The sequence below is a fragment of the Ovis canadensis genome, chromosome 5, assembly GCF_042477335.2.
Source record: "Ovis canadensis isolate MfBH-ARS-UI-01 breed Bighorn chromosome 5, ARS-UI_OviCan_v2, whole genome shotgun sequence".
NCBI classification, from domain to species: Eukaryota; Metazoa; Chordata; class Mammalia; order Artiodactyla; family Bovidae; genus Ovis; species Ovis canadensis.
Genome location: NC_091249.1, coordinates 71,201,016 through 71,219,002, shown reverse-complemented (window position 1 = coordinate 71,219,002; position 17,987 = coordinate 71,201,016). Strand labels below are relative to the sequence as shown.

At 40.7% G+C, this 17,987-nt stretch overlaps 1 protein-coding gene across 1 annotated transcript in view; it reads right to left on the bottom strand.

Annotated features, from left to right (window-relative positions):
• STK32A (serine/threonine kinase 32A) overlaps window positions 1-17,192 on the bottom strand; it is a 133,692-nt gene extending 116,500 nt beyond the window's left edge. The window contains exons 1-2 of the mRNA XM_069592357.1: window positions 16,780-17,192; window positions 12,477-12,624 (exon numbers count right to left, since the gene is read on the bottom strand). Of these exons, the coding sequence (XP_069448458.1) occupies window positions 12,477-12,528 (52 nt within the window). The 5' untranslated portion in view covers window positions 12,529-12,624; window positions 16,780-17,192. The remainder of the gene's footprint in view (window positions 1-12,476; window positions 12,625-16,779) is intronic.
• Between the last annotated feature and the right edge of the window lie 795 nt (window positions 17,193-17,987).

Genomic DNA, 17,987 nt, shown 5'->3' with positions numbered 1-17,987 from the left:
ACTGGAGATCAGAGAGACAAGTCACTTCTCTAAGTTCTCACTGTGAAAAATTGTATTTCCACAATCCTTAAATACTAGATACACACAAGAAAGAAGATAAACTTAAAATTTTTACTAGTATTACCATGTGAGAAGCTTACTACATTGCTCTTGTTTTTCTCCTTTCACCACAGACTAAGAAAAACATTATATTTGTTCACAGAGGGTATCTAGAAGCCATTAAATTAACTTGTGGCTTAATTGACACCACAATGTTTAAGGGTGAAGGTCCACTCTAGAACATTTCACTGATGATCTACTGATAAAAAAAAAAAATCACTTAGCTGCTTCCCTAGTCCTTTATCATCCCAACTGGTTGGCAGTAAATGATTGCCACTAGTACATGTGGAGCTTGGCAAGTCCTTTAAGGAAATATTTGAAACTTCTCCAAGAACGCAGCTTTCAAGGCCAGCTGATGGCATTTGCCTGCAGAGTCAGCACTTCCTTTTTATGAAACACAGTACCCCAGGGAGTCGGGGCTTTCCTGACACCAACTCCTCATGCCAAGACCAAGCAATGGGCACCAACAGCTTCTTTTTCTGCTGCCTGGACCCCAACGCATGAATTGGTTCAAAAGTCAGAAATACACTGGCTATTTCTTTAGAACAAATCAGGAAGTAGAAGATGGAGCAGGATGGGGGATCAATATTCCCAACTGTTGGATGCCTCTCAGTTGACTAAATGCCCCTTGGAGGAAATAAACTCTACCTAATGATATTTCAAATGAATTATGTTGAATTGAATCTAGGCTATCAAATAATACATATAGTTACCAAAAAATATATTTTCTAAAATAGTAGATTTATTGGTCCAAGTACATCTACTGACTCAAACTGATGAAGAAAAACAGTCTGTGAAGACTGCCTTTGTTAAGCATCTGTGGAGAACAGATGTCAGTCTTCTTACCCAATCTTTTAGTGACAGCTCAATGGTTATGAATGGATATCAGATGAGCCCCTGGCCCACATAAATAAATGCCTTCGGATGCTTTAGAGCAAGGGTTAGTACAACATGGCATGCAGGTCAAATTCCACCCTCTGTTTTTATATGGCTCATAAGCTAAAAATGGCTTTCATATTTTTTAATGTTTGGCAAATCAAAATATTTTGTGACACGTGAATATGATGTGAAATTCAAATTTCAGTGTCTACAAGTAAAAGTGTTACTGAAATAGAGCCGTAATTGTTGGTTTCCTCACTGTCTATGGCTGCCTTCACGTGGCGACAGCAGAGTGAGTCATTGACACAGAGAGCGAACAGCACAGCATAGAATATTTACTGCCTGGCCCACTGCAGAAAAAGCATGCCAGCCCCTACTGTCACCTCTTCTTAGAAATAACGAAAAAACATAGGTAACTCAAGCGCAGAACAAGGTTAATATAACTCATTGTACTGTAAATATGCCTCCAGGAAGGAAAGAAGAAATAGTTCAGGAGAGAAAAAAAAAAAGCCTCTGCCAGTCTAGTGAATTCAAAATCTATAACCATAGTTTTTTCAGTCCTTTCAACCATATAAATTGTGCTACGTCCTATTTTAAGAGGAATATAATTCCATCATTGTGTATGTGTGTTTACAAACGAAATTTCCAGAACGAAACGAAACGAAATTTCGGCCCCAGAGCAATGTATAGTTGAAATCCCTGTATAGTTCATAGAAACTGAATTGGTAAAGTCCTGGGTCTCTGTAAGTAAATTTAAGGCCACATGATGTGTGCTAAGTCGCTTCAGTCATGTCTGACTCTTTGCCCATCTCTGGGCATGGGATTCTCCAGGCCAGAAAACTGGAGTGGGTTGCCATTTCCTCCTCCAGGGGATCTTCACAACCCAGGGATCAAACTTGTGTCTCTTATGTCTCCTGCACTGGCAGGCAGGGTCTTTACCACTAGCGCCACTTGGGAAGGCCATATAGCAAAAGTCAGATTCTCTGAAGGCCTTCACTCCCAGTCTCATTGAAGTAGTTGCTGAATATTTAAGCTAGCTAACCAATTTAATTTTTCAACCTAGGTTAGTTTCAAGTTGAATAAAAAATGTCTGTAGCTTTGGATTGGATAAAAAGTTAGTACAGCATGATTGTTTAATAATGAGTAACTGCTTCAACATACTTTGTGCATAAGACACTCTGAACTAAAATGTTCTTTAAAAACACAAAAGAAGTCATCTCCCAATCTAATTCCCATCTGGACTAGAAGCATCCCACCATTAAACAGAGCTACCCTGTGTTTCACTCATTAACCTCCATAAACATGCATTGTATTGCCCGAAAAACTTCTAGGCAGGAAACTTTACAGAAGAACATCATTGCTTTTCAGCTGTGGAGATTCTGCGAGCTATTAAATCAAGGAAGGGAGGAAGAAAGGGACAAATGGGAAGAAATGATGTTTCTAATAAAAGTGTTCATGATCATGACCTTTAGCTTCCCAAATCGAGATCCACAGAGAATTATTTGCCACAAGGTATTAAAAGGTTTTCCACAACCTAATTTAATTTTGAAATAAGTTTGAAAATTATCAAAGTACTGAGATTCAATATTGTTGCATATTTCAGAGCTGTTGTTATGCTAATAAGCACTGTAAATCTCCAAAGGCAGGATGTAAGTTGCCTAAATTTGTTTGCGTAGATTCTCCCAAACATGTTTTTCTAACCCACTGCGAGGAAACATGCAAACTGGAATCACCACCTCTGTCCTTGATGTCTCTTTTCTTGGCTCTGTCTAGCCTGTTTCTCCCTGACTTTTCTGATACCATAGGATGGGGGAAATAAAGCCCTCCCAAATTAAAAGCGTTTGTTGCCATAAACTAGTGGATCTGAGATTATTTATGACAAATCCTTTAACTAAATGTTAGACTGTCCAAGATAATGGTTTTAAGGACCCAGTTCTCACTAGGGAAATGTTCATTTTACTTTCCTAACCATTTTAACACAAAATACTAAATAGTACCAGACAACATTACTCAAGTTTGAGAGGGGGAAGTCTGAAATACATTTGCTTACCCCACTGGGACATTAAAATAACCGGGAAGATTCTGAAAGTCCTTCGGGGCTGGAATCAATTCAGTAACCTCCCATTTCTTTTGGATTGCAAATCTGTGGCCAATTTTTTTGGCTCAACATTTTGAAGGACCCATTGCCTCTGTCCCCAGAGAAGATGTAGGAAAACTGGAAGTAGTCACACACATCCTAGGAGACAAGTGATGCCAAATGAAAGCGGAACACTGAGTCTGCAGCAAGACCAAAGAACAATGCAATAATTGAGCTCTCTCTGCAAACTCAGCATCGATGTACTCTTTGCAGAGCCTTTTTAATGTAAGGCCAACTCTGCTCAGCTAAAGTCCTCCAGAAGAAAGTTATCTCTTGGTTTAACTAAACCAACTCCATCACCTCTACATGATTTGTATGTGCTTGGAAACACATACAACTTGCAGTGATTACAAGATCCTTTTCTGTTGCCCAGACCCTGAATTATAACCAAGTCCACTTTCTCCCGCATTAAAGAATTTATTTCCCTAAGTCAGCCTGAAAACCTCAACAACTGGGCTTTGAAAATGCTAATATTTTAATAAGCCACAAAAAAGAGGAAATAAAGCAGATATAACACATTATAAACATTAATAACAAATACTACCCATATTTCTTTTCTTTTAGGAAACTAAAGAACGTTTTTCTGTATTATTCCTTATTTCTCATAGTATCCACATGGTAGTTGGTTTTGGGGGAAAACTGTCACAATGTCTGGTCCAATGGGATTACTTAAACAATCTGCTTTGGACTTAAATCGGGAAATGTTAATTTATTGATTTTTCAACCCAATGAGTTTATGATTTTGCCTTAAATGAAAATATAATCACCCCAGAGGAGATCAAAGAAAAACCAGATGAGATTATGTTTTTGTAAAATTAATAATTTGGCTTCTTTTTAGAGGACTTACATAGGTTTGCACAGAATTCATAAGCTCTGCCATCTGGCAATCCAACTCTGTTGACAGAATTGTGAATAAGTCATACTAACTATGGCATCTACACAGTTGCATGTCATCAATGCTGTGTCTTTCCGAAGCAGAAATACTTAAAAGAGTTCATGCTCAGAGACTCTGATCCTGGTAAATAATGTTAAGTGGGCGGTTACTTTATATGAGGTACCTTGCTGAGTATTTTACCTGCATTAGTTTAGCCTACCCTCACAATGACCCAATGAAGTATATGTCCAATTTACTTGCATTTTATATATGAAGAAACTGAGCTTACAGAGATTTAATAACTTGTACAACAGAAGGATCTTTTCCAAATTAATTCACTAGTAATTATTTAAATTTGGGGACCTTTTTATGGTATTTCCAATCCTTTTTAGAACGTTTATAATTAGTCAGATTGACTCTGGTGTTTGATGGTTGATCAGGCTATATCACCTTTGATTTTTCACGTAAAAATACACAGATTGCTAGTTTGTGGCACAGCTGAGATTTGCATCTGTGTATGGGTTTTCACTACCAGGGCCCTGGTCTTTTATGTCGAGTGGTCTCCCACTACTAAAATGTAAAACATAGTTAGGTAGAAGACAGTGTGGTGAGTGGTTCCTCAAAAAATTGAAGAATTATCATGTGATCCAGGAATTCTACTTCTAAAGGATGTACCAGTTGAAAACAGGCTTGAACAGATACTTGTACACCCATGTTCACAGCAGCATTATTTGTAGTAGTCAAAAGGTAGAAATAACCCAGTGTTCATTGATGAGTGAAAGACTGAATTCAAAATGTGTTATCTGCATACAGTGTAGACTATTTTTCAGCCTTAAAAAGGAATGAAATTCTGATACATGCTACAGTACGGATGAACCTTGACAACTGAAATAAACCAGACACTATTTGTTCTAGTTCTGTGAAAAATGTGGCTGGTAGCTTGATAGGGATTGCATTGAATTTGTAAATTGCTTTGGGTAGTATACTCATTTTCACTATATTGATTCTTCCAATCCATGAACATGGTATATTTCTCCATCTATTAGTGTCCTCTTTGATTTCTTTCATCAGTGTTTTATAGTTTTCTATATACAGGTCTTTAGTTTCTTTAGGTAGATATATTCCTAAGTATTTTATTCTTTTCGTTGCAATGGTGAATGGAATTGTTTCCTTAATTTCTTTTTCTACTTTCTCATTATTCGTGTATAGGAATGCAAGGGATTTCTGTGTGTTGATTTTATATCCTGCAACTTTACTATATTCATTGATTAGCTCTAGTAAATTTCTGGTGGAGTCTTTAGGGTTTTCCATGTAGAGGATCATGTCATCTGCAAACAGTGAGAGTTTTACTTCTTCTTTTCCGATTTGGATTCCTTTTATTTCTTTTTCTGCTCTGACTGCTGTGGCCAAAACTTCCAGAACTATGTTGAATAGTAGCGGTGAAAGTGGACACCCTTGTCTTGTTCCTGACTTTAGGGGAAATGCTTTCAATTTTTCACCATTGAGGATAATGTTTGCTGTGGGTTTGTCATAGATAGCTTTTATTATGTTGAGGTATGTTCCTTCTATTCCTGCTTTCTGGAGAGTTTTTATCATAAATGGATGTTGAATTTTGTCAAAGGCCTTCTCTGCATCTATTGAGATAATCATATGGTTTTTATTTTTCAATTTGTTAATGTGGTGAATTACATTGATTGATTTGCGGATATTGAAGAATCCTTGCATCCCTGGGATAAAGCCCACTTGGTCATGGTGTATGATCTTTTTAATGTGTTGTTGGATTCTGATTGCTAGAATTTTGTTGAGGATTTTTGCATCTATGTTCATCAGTGATATTGGCCTGTAGTTTTCCTTTTTTGTGACATCTTTGTCAGGTTTTGGTATTAGGGTGATGGTGGCCTCATAGAATGAGTTTGGAAGTTTACCTTCCTCTGCAATTTTCTGGAAGAGTTTGAGGAGGATAGGTGTTAGCTCTTCTCTAAATTTTTGGTAGAATTCAGCTGTGAAGCCATCTGGACCTGGGCTTTTGTTTGCTGGAAGATTTCTGATTACAGTATCAAAATACAAAAAACCTCGAATAGCCAAAGCAATCTTGAGAAAGAAGAATGGAACTGGAGGAATCAACTTGCCTGACTTCAGGCTCTACTACAAAGCCACAGTCATCAAGACAGTATGGTACTGGCACAAAGACAGACATATAGATCAATGGAACAAAATAGAAAGCCCAGAGATAAATCCACACACATATGGACACCTTATCTTTGACAAAGGAGGCAAGAATATACAATGGAGTAAAGACAATCTGTTTAACAAGTGGTGCTGGGAAAACTGGTCAACCACTTGTAAAAGAATGAAACTAGATCACTTTCTAACACCGCACACAAAAATAAACTCAAAATGGATTAAAGATCTAAATGTAAGATCAGAAACTATAAAACTCCTAGAGGAGAACATAGGCAAAACACTCTCAGACATAAATCACAGCAGGATCCTCTATGATCCACCTCCCAGAATTCTGGAAATAAAAGCAAAAATAAACAAATGGGATCTAATTAAAATTAAAAGCTTCTGCACAACAAAGGAAACTATAAGCAAGGTGAAAAGACAGCCTTCTGAATGGGAGAAAATAATAGCAAATGAAGCAACTGACAAACAACTAATCTCAAAAATATACAAGCAACTTATACAGCTCAATTCCAGAAAAATAAACGACCCAATCAAAAAATGGGCCAAAGAACTAAATAGACATTTCTCCAAAGAAGACATACGGATGGCTAACAAACACATGAAAAGATGCTCAACATCACTCATTATTAGAGAAATGCAAATCAAAACCACAATGAGGTACCACTTCACACCAGTCAGAATGGCTGCGATCCAAAAATCTGCAAGCAATAAATGCTGGAGAGGGTGTGGAGAAAAGGGAACCCTCCTACACTGTTGGTGGGAATGCAAACTAGTACAGCCACTATGGAGAACGGTGTGGAGATTCCTTAAAAAATTGCAAATAGAACTACCTTATGACCCAGCAATCCCACTGCTGGGCATACACACCGAGGAAACCAGAATTGAAAGAGACACATGTACCCCAATGTTCATTGCAGCACTGTTTATAATAGCCAGGACATGGAAACAACCTAGATGTCCATCAGCAGATGAATGGATAAGAAAGCTGTGGTACATATACATAATGGAGTATTACTCAGCCGTTAAAAAGAATTCATTTGAATCAGTTCTGATGAGATGGATGAAACTGGAGCCGATTATACAGAGTGAAGTAAGCCAGAAAGAAAAACACCAATACAGTATACTAACACATATATATGGAATTTAGGAAGATGGCAATGACGACCCTGTATGCAAGACAGGGAAAGAGACACAGATGTGTATAACGGACTTTTGGACTCAGAGGGAGAGGGAGAGGGTGGGATGATTTGGGAGAATGACATTCTAACATGTATACTATCATGTGAATTGAATCGCCAGTCTATGTCTGACGCAGGATGCAGCATGCTTGGGGCTGGTGCATGGGGATGACCCAGAAAGTTGTTATGGGGAGGGAGGTGGGAGGGGGGTTCATGTTTGGGAATGCATGTAAGAATTAAAGATTTTAAAATTTAAAAAATAAAAAACTAAAATTAAAAAAAATAAAATAAAAATAAAATAAAATAAAAAGCAAAAAAAAAAAAGAAATAAACCAGACACAAAAGGACAAATAATACATGATTCTACTTTATAAAGTATCTAGAATAGTTAAAGGGCTTCCCTGGTGGCTCACTTGGTAAAGAATCCACCTGCAAATGTAGGAGACCCGGGTTCCATCCCTGAATCAGGAAGATCCCCTGGAGAAGGAAATGCCAATCCACTCCAGTATTTTTGGCTGGGGAATCCCGTGGACAAGAGGAGATTGGCAGGCTATAGTCCATGGGGTCACACAGAGTCAGACACGACTGAGTGACTAATATACACACACAGAACAGTTAAAATCATAGAGACATAAAGTAGCATGGTGGTTGTCAGGGGCTAAGGGGATGAGGGAATGGAGAATTAATGTTTAATGGCTACAAAACTTCAGTTCAGGAAGATTAAAAATTTCCAGGGGCTTTCCAGGTGGCTCAGCAATAAGGAATCTGCCTGCAGTACAGGAGCCTAGGGAAATGCAGGTTTGACCCCGGGGTTGGGAAGATCCCCTGGAGGAGGGAATGGCAACCCACTCCAGTATTCTTGCCTGGGAAATCCTGTGGACAGAGGAGCTTGGTTGGCTACAGTCCATGGGGTCCAGAGATAGATGGTGGTGATGGCTGCCCCCAGATGTACCCCCTCAATGCCACTGAACTGTACACTTAAAAGTGGGGAAAATGGTACATTTTATTATATATATTAGAGTGTTAGTCACTCAGTCATCTCCAACTCTTTGTGACCCCATGGACTGTAGCCTGCCAGGCTCCGCTGTCTATGGGATTCTCCAGACAAGAGAATGGGTGGGCAATGGAGTGGATAGCCATTCCTTCTCCAGGATATCTTCCTGATCCAGGGATCAAATCCAGGTCTCCTGCACTGCAGGCAGATTCTTTACCATCTGAGTCACCAGGGAAGCCCACATATATTATACCACAGACACACACACAGACACACAGACACACACACACACAATAATCAGAACTTAGGTTAACCCTAAACCACAAAATAGTAGTATCATGTATGATATACTTAGTAAGAAATGACTTAACAGTAACTAAAGCCTTCTGCTCTTCCTCAACAGCTATAAAGCTTATACTTTGTTTTCGCTAAAGATCAACATAAGTAACAGAATGATTCTCTCAAGATCAGTATCAGATGGACCAGCATGAAACAGAAAGTGTCAGGATGAATTCCAGCAAGAATAGCTTATCTCAAAGGACATCCACTAACATCTTATTCCTTAATTACCAAAACATTTTTTCCATGAGAAAGAAATCTTGAAATATTACTTGGGAAAATGGGTGCAAATTTTCTTCTCAAATGTATAATGGGAATAGTAAACACTTTTCCATCACATCTTGGGGTTTTTTTTTAAGCAATATTTTAAAATAATTAAATTGGTTCATTTAAGTGCCCTAGATTCTGGCTCCATTTGATTATTTATACAAAATACAGAGATCAAATATGATATAGGCATTAATGTTCTTGGATCAGTCAGTGCTTTTTGTCATTGTTTCTTGGTTAGAAGCCTCATAGCAATCAAATAAAAATTTTCCTTGTGCTTAGTCCAGAGCTGTGAAAGGAGCCAAATCTACATTATAGGATTTACTCACTTAAGAAATAACCAGAATGTCATAATTTTCCTCCCCAAAACTCAATGATCTTGTAAAAAATTAATTAATTTGGCAATTAAATATGATCCCTTTTCATAATATACAAACTCATTCTCATCAGAACTTTGTCATTATTTGGACTTTTTCTTGTGCTTGAACTATTCTGTTATTATGTGAGTGGCTTCCTCACATTTTTCAGGCTCTACCTCAGGTGTTACTTCCTCAGAAAGGCCAGCTCTGGCCACACACTATCTGAAATCTCCTCACCATCACCCTGTCACTCTCCATAAGGTCCTCAGATCATTCCCTTGGTGGCACTTGAACACTGTCTGAAGTTATCCGATTTGTGTATTCATTATCTAGTTTCTTGTTTGCCTCCCACCATTAGAACAAGAGCTCCACAAAGGCAGGGAAGGGGCATCTTGTGCCTGCTCTGCTCCTCACATCCAGCAGAGGGATGGGCTCATAGCAGATGCATTTGTCTTTATACTTGTGCTTTACAACTCAGCATGTAAACGGACTCAGAGTCTTGCCCTGGGAAGCGCAGACATTCTGTTATGCTCAGCTCTTCTCTCTAAGGATGCTACTGTAGGCTCATCTGCTGGGGGCCAGGACAACAAAAAAATGGTGACCTAGAGTGTATTGAAAGGAAAGCTATGATAAACCTACTGCATATGAAAAAACAAAGACATCACTTTGCTGACAAAAGTCCATATAGTCAAAGCTATGGTTTTTCCAGTAGTCATGTGTGGATGTGAGAGTTGGGTCATAAATAAGGCTGAGCTCTGAAGAACAATAATGTGCTGCTGGAGAAAACTCTTAATAGTCCTTTGGACTGCAAGGAGATCAAACCAGTCAATCCTAAAGGAAATCAACACTGAATGTTCATTGGAAGGACTGATGCTGAAGTTGAACCTCCAATACTTTGGCCACCTGACACCAAGAGCCAACTCATTGGAAAATACCTTGATGCTGGGAATGAAGGCAGGAGGAGAAGGGGACGGCAGAGGATGAGATGGTTGAACGGCATTACTGACTCAATGGACGTGAGTTTGAGCAAACTCCAGGAGACAGTGAAGGACAGGGAAGCCTGGTATGTTGCAGGTCATGGGGTTGCAAAGATTTAGACACGGCTGAACAACACCACCACAGGGGGTGTTAAGAAAGAGCTGCTTGCTCCTTCTGCCTAATTTCACTCCAACCTAGTTTTCTCAGAGCCCCTTAAAGTTACTTTTAAAGCGATACCTGGTTTCTCATTTGCCACAATTCATTGGGGGAAGTAACTTTCTTGGGCACTCCATGAAATCATGGGTTGGCTGGATTAAAGAAGATTTAGACCTCTCTATTTTCTCATTATCATGCTAGCCTAGTACCTTAAAATGACACATACCCCTAACAAGTAACAAGCATGAAGTTGGCCTCTCTTTCCTCCTCTGAGGACCAGCATCATGTACAACATTAGCTATGAATCTGTAGGGACCACAGTGAACCAAACACATGAAACCCAAGTCTTTTTGTCTTCCTATTTTAGACATGGAAAAAATCAAGTAACACCCTCTAGATCCTTGAATTTACAGCTTGAAAGAGCAAAGCAAGGCTACAGATATGAGTGGAAAATTTTCTTTAGACCATTTTCAAACCATATAATTCCAAGGTTCCTCTGCAGTATTTCGTATAGGTAGTCATGACACATCTCTGAATTGATAGTGAACAGCTGGCAACAAAGCATCTTGATCAGCCAGATATTTGTTTTTTTTTTTAAAGAGTCCAAACAAAAACTCAAAAACTAAGATAACAGCAGACTTTTGTTTGTTCCCCAGCCATGGCAGATACCTAACTGTCCCCTTCTTGTATAACAAAACAGAACTCCTTATTTTCAGAAGGTTCATGGCCATGCAGATAACTAGCTAAACTTCTCAGTCTCCCTTGTAACTAGGTATGTATGTGCGAGTGTAAGTGACAAGCAACAGGCGGATCACATCCTTAGAAGGAGTGGGCTTGGTCTCCCCACTCTCCCCCTTCCCATGGCTGGGATGTGATGCGGTGCTGAGCCACCCTGAGGCATGAGGGTGGCAGTAACGCTTGGGCTACGAAGGGCTAGAAAGAAGCCAGCTTGTCAGAGCCAGAGTCCCTAACCCCTCAGAGTCACATCTCACCTGGATTACTTATGCCTAGATTGCTAACATGAGAAAGAAAAACACAACCGTCTTCTTTAAGTCACTGTTACTTGTAAGTTTCTGTTTTAGCAAACTTTCCTTAATGATTCAGATGCTGTTTCATCATTTTTGCAAAGTGTCTTTAGGATCTCAAAATGATAAACCTCTGGAGTTGAAAAAGAACTTCAAGTTTACTACCCTCTCCTCTCACTTGATTGATGAGGAAGTTGAAGGTAAACTTCCTGAGCCACACAGGTAGCCGAGGGCTCAAATCTTCTGAATTTCCATTCATTGTTCTTTTCCTTTTGGTCCAATTAACAGAACTCCCTGGAAATGATTCTGGGGGCTGCCTCTGGGGCACCTGGGCAACTTATTACCTGGAGTCCAGGGCCACCTTTTCCCCAGACAACCTGACAGCATATGCCTATAAGGCTGCTGTAAAGTTTCACTTTTATCCAATGAAACTGATTCTTTTTCCTACGACCTAGCATTGTGGAAATTGGCAAGGACCCCTAGGAATGTGTAAGTTGGAAGCTCAGAAGGCACCAACTTTCCTCACTTCACTCTACAATATTATGAGTATTATCATTCACGTGCAATTTGATAATATAAGAAATTTTCTGTAACAGCTACCAGTAGGGGTAACTTCATCTGTCAAGGGAGCAGCACAGAGAATTAAATCATTTAGTTTCAAGGTCTTCTATTGAAACCAGGTGCCCACTCACAGCTCCCTTTGGACAAGGGGTATTGGTAAAGTCATGGTTAAGAAAGCTATCCAAGGTCCCATGGAAAGTGGAAGGTAAAATCCACCTCTTAGCATGCAAGGGTATGCTTAGGCTTATCCTTGCATTTCTACCTTTTTAAAAGGTCTTATTGGGTTGGCAAAGTTTGCTCTGGTTTTTTCCTAAGATGCTATGGAAAACCCTGAAGAAACTTTGTGGCCAATCCAGTACATGACAATTTACTTATGAAGTTAGGAGCTTATATCTGAATTCTGCAAGTTCTATATTTATATACAATTATTGAACATTTCTCACCATCGTCATTTTCATCAAACACTGGTGGTTTGCTTGAAGTGTTGGCTCCCATAGTTGAGACTACCCAGACCTGGATCTTCCACTTACACTATTCCAGCAGAAACATTCATCTTCACTCAAAAGGGGTCTGGAAACCTCAGCTAGGTATCTGGGAGATAAAAAGAAAAGGAATTCTTATGATATGGTGTACTCAGGTGTACCTGATTACAGACTAGCTGAAATTAAGCTAATCTGAACCACTGCGGTAAAATGTTTCATTCTTGAAAATGACAATTTCAGAAATAACAGAGAACATCTAACATCTGGGAGAACCCGATACATGGCCTCATCAGAAGTGGACCTGGACTTATAAAGAGGGAGGAAAGCAAAATATTTTTTCTAAATGTGAAGACAAGTTTAAAATGAGGTCAGCAATGCTTTTTTTTAAAAAAAATTACTTTTGGCCATGCTGTGTGGCTTGCAGTGTCTTAATTCCTCCACCAGGGATTGAACCTGGGCCCCTGTAGTGAAAGTGCTGAGTCCTAACCACTGGGCACCAGGGATTCCCAGCAGTGCTCTATGTAACACATATAAAATAAAATAAATATTGTATTATGATTTTCTGTATCTTTGAGAAAATAGGTTAATTTTAAACATTTTTTGATGGGTCATCAAGTTAATTTTCAGGCGTAAAAAGACATCCCCTCTTTCCTCTGACCCTGGAAGTTACTACAATATCAAAGGCACAAGTTCTGAGTTTGGGCTTGACCATGCCAGCAAGTTGCAGAGTTTCATGGAACATATTTCTTTTCTTCCCTGAACTTGAAGATCATAACAGCCCTCACCTCAAAGACAAATTAAATGTGATTTCATGAGATAATACCTAATTTATTTTCACAATACAAGTGCTCAATAATTGTTGGCAGCTAGGAAGCTCGGATAATACACAAGAGCTAAAAAGCCCTGAAAAGTGTATATTTACAGCTTTGATCATTTTTAACATAATTATAAAAAAAGACTTTACTTTCCTGGAAACTGGTATGGAAAACTGACCCTGATAATGGCTTTTAAATTGCCCATCTCTCATGTGGGAGAAACAATGCCTTCTACAGAAATCACAAGCTCGGATACCTACAAGACTCAGAGAGAAATGCAAATGAATGAGCTGGACCAGGTGGGAGATATTACTGCCTGCTGGGACACTGGCGACCTGCGAAATCCAGCCTCCATCGAAAAGATTGTTGCTAAAGTGCAAGCACAGGCCCTGGGGGCCAGATCTTTAGGTCTACCCCACAAAAGGATAAAAACCTAGATTTTATATAAAACAATATTTAAAAGTTCCTATCAGCTATATGACTTGAGCATAGCTCATGCATGGGACAAATATGGCTCATCAGTTCAGTTCAGTCACTCGGTCGTGTCTGACTCTTTGTGACCTATAGACTGCAGCATGCCTGTCCCCGTCCATCATCAACTCCAGGAGCCTGCTCAAGCCCATATCCACTGAGTTGGTGATTCCATCCAACCATCTCATCCTTTGTCATTCCCTTCTCTTCTTGCCTTCAATCTTTCCCAGCGTCAGGGTCTTTTCTAATGAGTTGGCTCTCGGCATCAGGTGGCCCAAGAATTGGAGCTTCAGCTTCAGCATCAGTCCTTTCAATGAATATTCAGAACTGATTTCCTTCAGGATTGACTGGTTTGATCTTGCAGTCCCAGGTACTTTCAAGTCTTCTCCAACATGAGACAATCTGTGTGAGGCAACTAGCACTAAGCCTGGCACATAATTTACAAAGAATTAATATTAGCTATTGCTACTTTTATTAGTGCAATATTTCCTTATCATGTATTATTTTTTAATATGACACCCATTGATTTCCTCTTGAACTTTTTGCACATGACAGGAATACAAGTTAGAGTCAGAATGAATCAAAATAGAAAAAAGTGTCCCAAGTGAACCTGGACTAAGGATGACTAATTGAAAAGGAATTTGAGTAGCCCCTATGCAAATCTAGAAGAAAAGCTCCTTTCCTATTAGAGGAAATGTAAGTAAAGCTTCATTTGGAAGGCAGACTCATTAAGGAAATGCTACTTTTCATAATGAAAGCCAACTGCTGGCAAAGTGCCTTCTGGACTTGAAAAAGAAGCATTAAATGGAGAGCAAAGACAGAGTCAGCAATTAGGAAGCAAGAGATTAAATAATATAGGGGAGGGGAGGGAGGAGCAGTAGGTAACAGGTGGCTGGAGGAAGCTCAAAGGGGATGATGGAGATGAGAGAGATAGAAAGAACTCAACTGTATCTCTGGGCTACAAACAAAGGGTTTGTAATCCCTGAGGAAAAGAGGATGAGGAAGAAGTGGGTGGGATACTCTTAGTATTTCCTTGCTGGCTAGGGAGAAGCAATGGAGTGGCCTGTGTGTTTCATTACTGCATTTAGAGTCCAGAATAAGTGGGGAATAGTAAAGGTTGAGCCACAGATGACATCAGAGAGGCTTAGTCCTAAACAGAACATCAATTTTAAGGAGTTCTGATTGTTAACATTTTGTGAGTAAGACCTCAGTACACATAGCTTTCACACCACACTCAATCCTGCCACTCTTAGATTTTTCTTCATACCTCAGGCTTTTCTCAAGTAGCCCATCTTCCCACAGCACAAAGTGTACTAAGCACTGACCTTGTAAGTTGTCAGGTCAGAAACAGAAAGAGGGATATGATCACCATTTGCCATATTTCCGAGTTCTGTTCTGATGTGCAGGCAGTTTTGTTTACCAAAGATCCAGTGATGTTCTTTAGTATAGGAAGAAAATATGTAAACAGGGAACCACTCTTGTCTGGGGGATGGGCAGAAGACTTGGCCTATGGGGTTGTAGCTTATCCATTGTGTTTCATACACATTGTGTTTAATCCTGTCTAGAATCGTCTTTCTCTATTTTCTCCCTTTGTAGATAACCAAACTGGTAACTTTCCCTAATATCCAGAAAGATATCAACCTTTTCCTAGCAGGCAAATGGAGACACATCTTTTCCATTCCACTGAACAGGGCCCAGAAGAGCTACAGGCCTTTCCTACCAACCCCCACACCCTTTCCTGACCTGATATTAACTCTGCAGTGTTACATAAGCATCATTTTGAGATATCAAGGGGGCAGTCACCACCCATGGAAATGAACATGCTAGACAGAAAATATAAGAGAAACAGCAATGTGTCTTATTAAGGAAATCAAGGAGTTTCTAGATTCTCCCTTGACCTGGCCACTTATCAGATTATTAACTGTAGACAGTGTTTGACCTTTGGCCTATACTTTGGGAGGAGGTCAACAGGTGAGCTGCTCCAAGCAGCTCAGGCTCCCTAGGTAAAGAGGTGTCTTCTTCAGGAAGAACCTATGCTGTGATGCAAGAAAGTTGTAACTTCTGAGAGAACCATCTAGTTTTATTCCCACAAGATATGCACAGACATAACTTATTTTCTTTGCATCTGAACAACAAAACTGCATAAACAGAGGCAAATTTAGAAACACAAGAAAGAAAGAAAATACCCTGAAAAAGATCCAAGTTAACATCACTTGCAGTTAACTATTGTTTATATTTCATCAACTTTTGCTTTATCGTTTTTATATATTAAAACCTATAGGAAAATAGTTTTTCCACCTCAATCTTCATGCCAAATTCATTCACTTTCATACTTCCCCCAAACAGCTGCAATTATGAATGTGATTGTATACATTTTGCAGACTACTTTCTGTGATTTTACACACACAACATGTCTTTTAAAATGTCACCTAAGTGACATCAGACAGGAGGTATATTTTGCATCTTACTGATCATTACCATTATACTTATGCTATCTACAAGTATAATGTAGATTATACATTATACAGCCCTGATTTCTGCTTTTTAAGTGCTGCATATCAGTCCACTGCGTGACTCCATGGCACCTGGTGTAAAACCATCGCAATTCTTCAGCTTTGGGGCAGGTGTGTGTGGGGAGGGGCGGCGGGGGGAATTCTGGTGGAGATGAAGCCAGCCATCAGAGGCAATGCTGGCTTGTTTTGAGGCTGGCTAAGAGAAACAAGCAGAAATATTGATACCTCCCACACTTACCCCAGCAAATATTTATTGAAGTCTCTCTGTGTCTTGACCTGAGCCAGAGGCTGGTGGACAAAGTGGGGTACACATTTCTAAGAAGCTAGGAATGGTCCCTATCAGCTTGTAGTGGGTCATCCCAACTGCCTGCTTTGTCTTCTTTCTCTTTCAACTTCCTAGTTTCCAACCAGTGCTCTTAGTATGCAGGTTTATTTAAAAAGGAAAAGATCTAGAGCATCACTCACCTAGCTCCGTTATCCCTTCGCGCCTTCGGAGAAGGTCGGACTGGTGCTTCCACCCGGGGAACAGGGGCTAAGAGAGCAACTCCGAGCAAGAGGAGTGAGCGGGGAATGGAACCTACCAGCCTGGGTGCCCCGGCAGCCGCCGGTGTGAGCGCTGGGCTGGGCGGAGGCGGGCGGGCACCTGCGGCTGGGCTGCCGAGGGGTCCAAGCGCCAGCCGAGCGCGCAGCTCCTCTGGGAGGGGTGGCTCCAGGGCGGAGGCCAGACGGCGGGCGGGCGGTCCCAGGCGCCCTGCTCCGCGGAAGCGGTCAGGCCGTCTCCTGGGCTCCGAGCTGCGCCGGGGGAAGGCGAGGACGGAGGACGGCGCGATGGGGAGCTGGCGGCGGGGTCCCGCGGCGACTTGGCACGATCTGGAGCCGCCGGCAGGCAGAGCACGCCCCGACTTCCCGGACCAAGACCCGGTTCCCCTGAAGTGACCCCCTTCCCCCCCGCAAGAAGCCCAGGCGGTGCCGGGGAGGAAAGTGGATGTGGGAATGGCAGATTCTTAGACTTCCTAAGGGATGTTACGAAGATCCAAGAGAAGGTTGAGAATTTTATAGATCCTGACCTGCAGGATCATTTAACGATTCCTTTTTCACACATTTCCCCGTTGCACAGCTGGGGAAATTGAGACACAGAGGAGAATGCTTGCCCAGTGTAACAGAATGAACGGAGAGAACCTGTTCTAGACCCGGATCTCTCGGCTCCCCGAGCCCCCGTGTTTAACCTCAGTGCCACTCGAGGTTTCTTTTTTCTCTTCCATGGCAGTTCCCTCTACTTCCTCTCCGTAATAATCAACACGCTTGAAATAACTTCTTACCGTTTTCCCTCTGATTCAGGAGTCACACAACACTTAAGCCATTGGAGAATTGACACATAGGTTTCTTTTCTTTTTTAGATTTTGAAGATCCCCCGGAGAAGGGTATGGCTACCCACTCCAGTATTCTTGCCTGGAGAATCCCATGGACAGAGGAGACTGGTGGGCTACAGTCCATGGGGTCCTGAAGAGTCAGACAGGACTGAGTTTACTTACACTTGGACTTTTCATAGTTGTTTCACTGTATATAAAATAGATAACTCCTGGCACATAGGTTTCTTACTGAAATGACCAGGGTGTGAGAAGGTGGTCAGTGGTGAGGCAGGGAGACCAGAGGGTGTAGGACTAGTCTAGGAG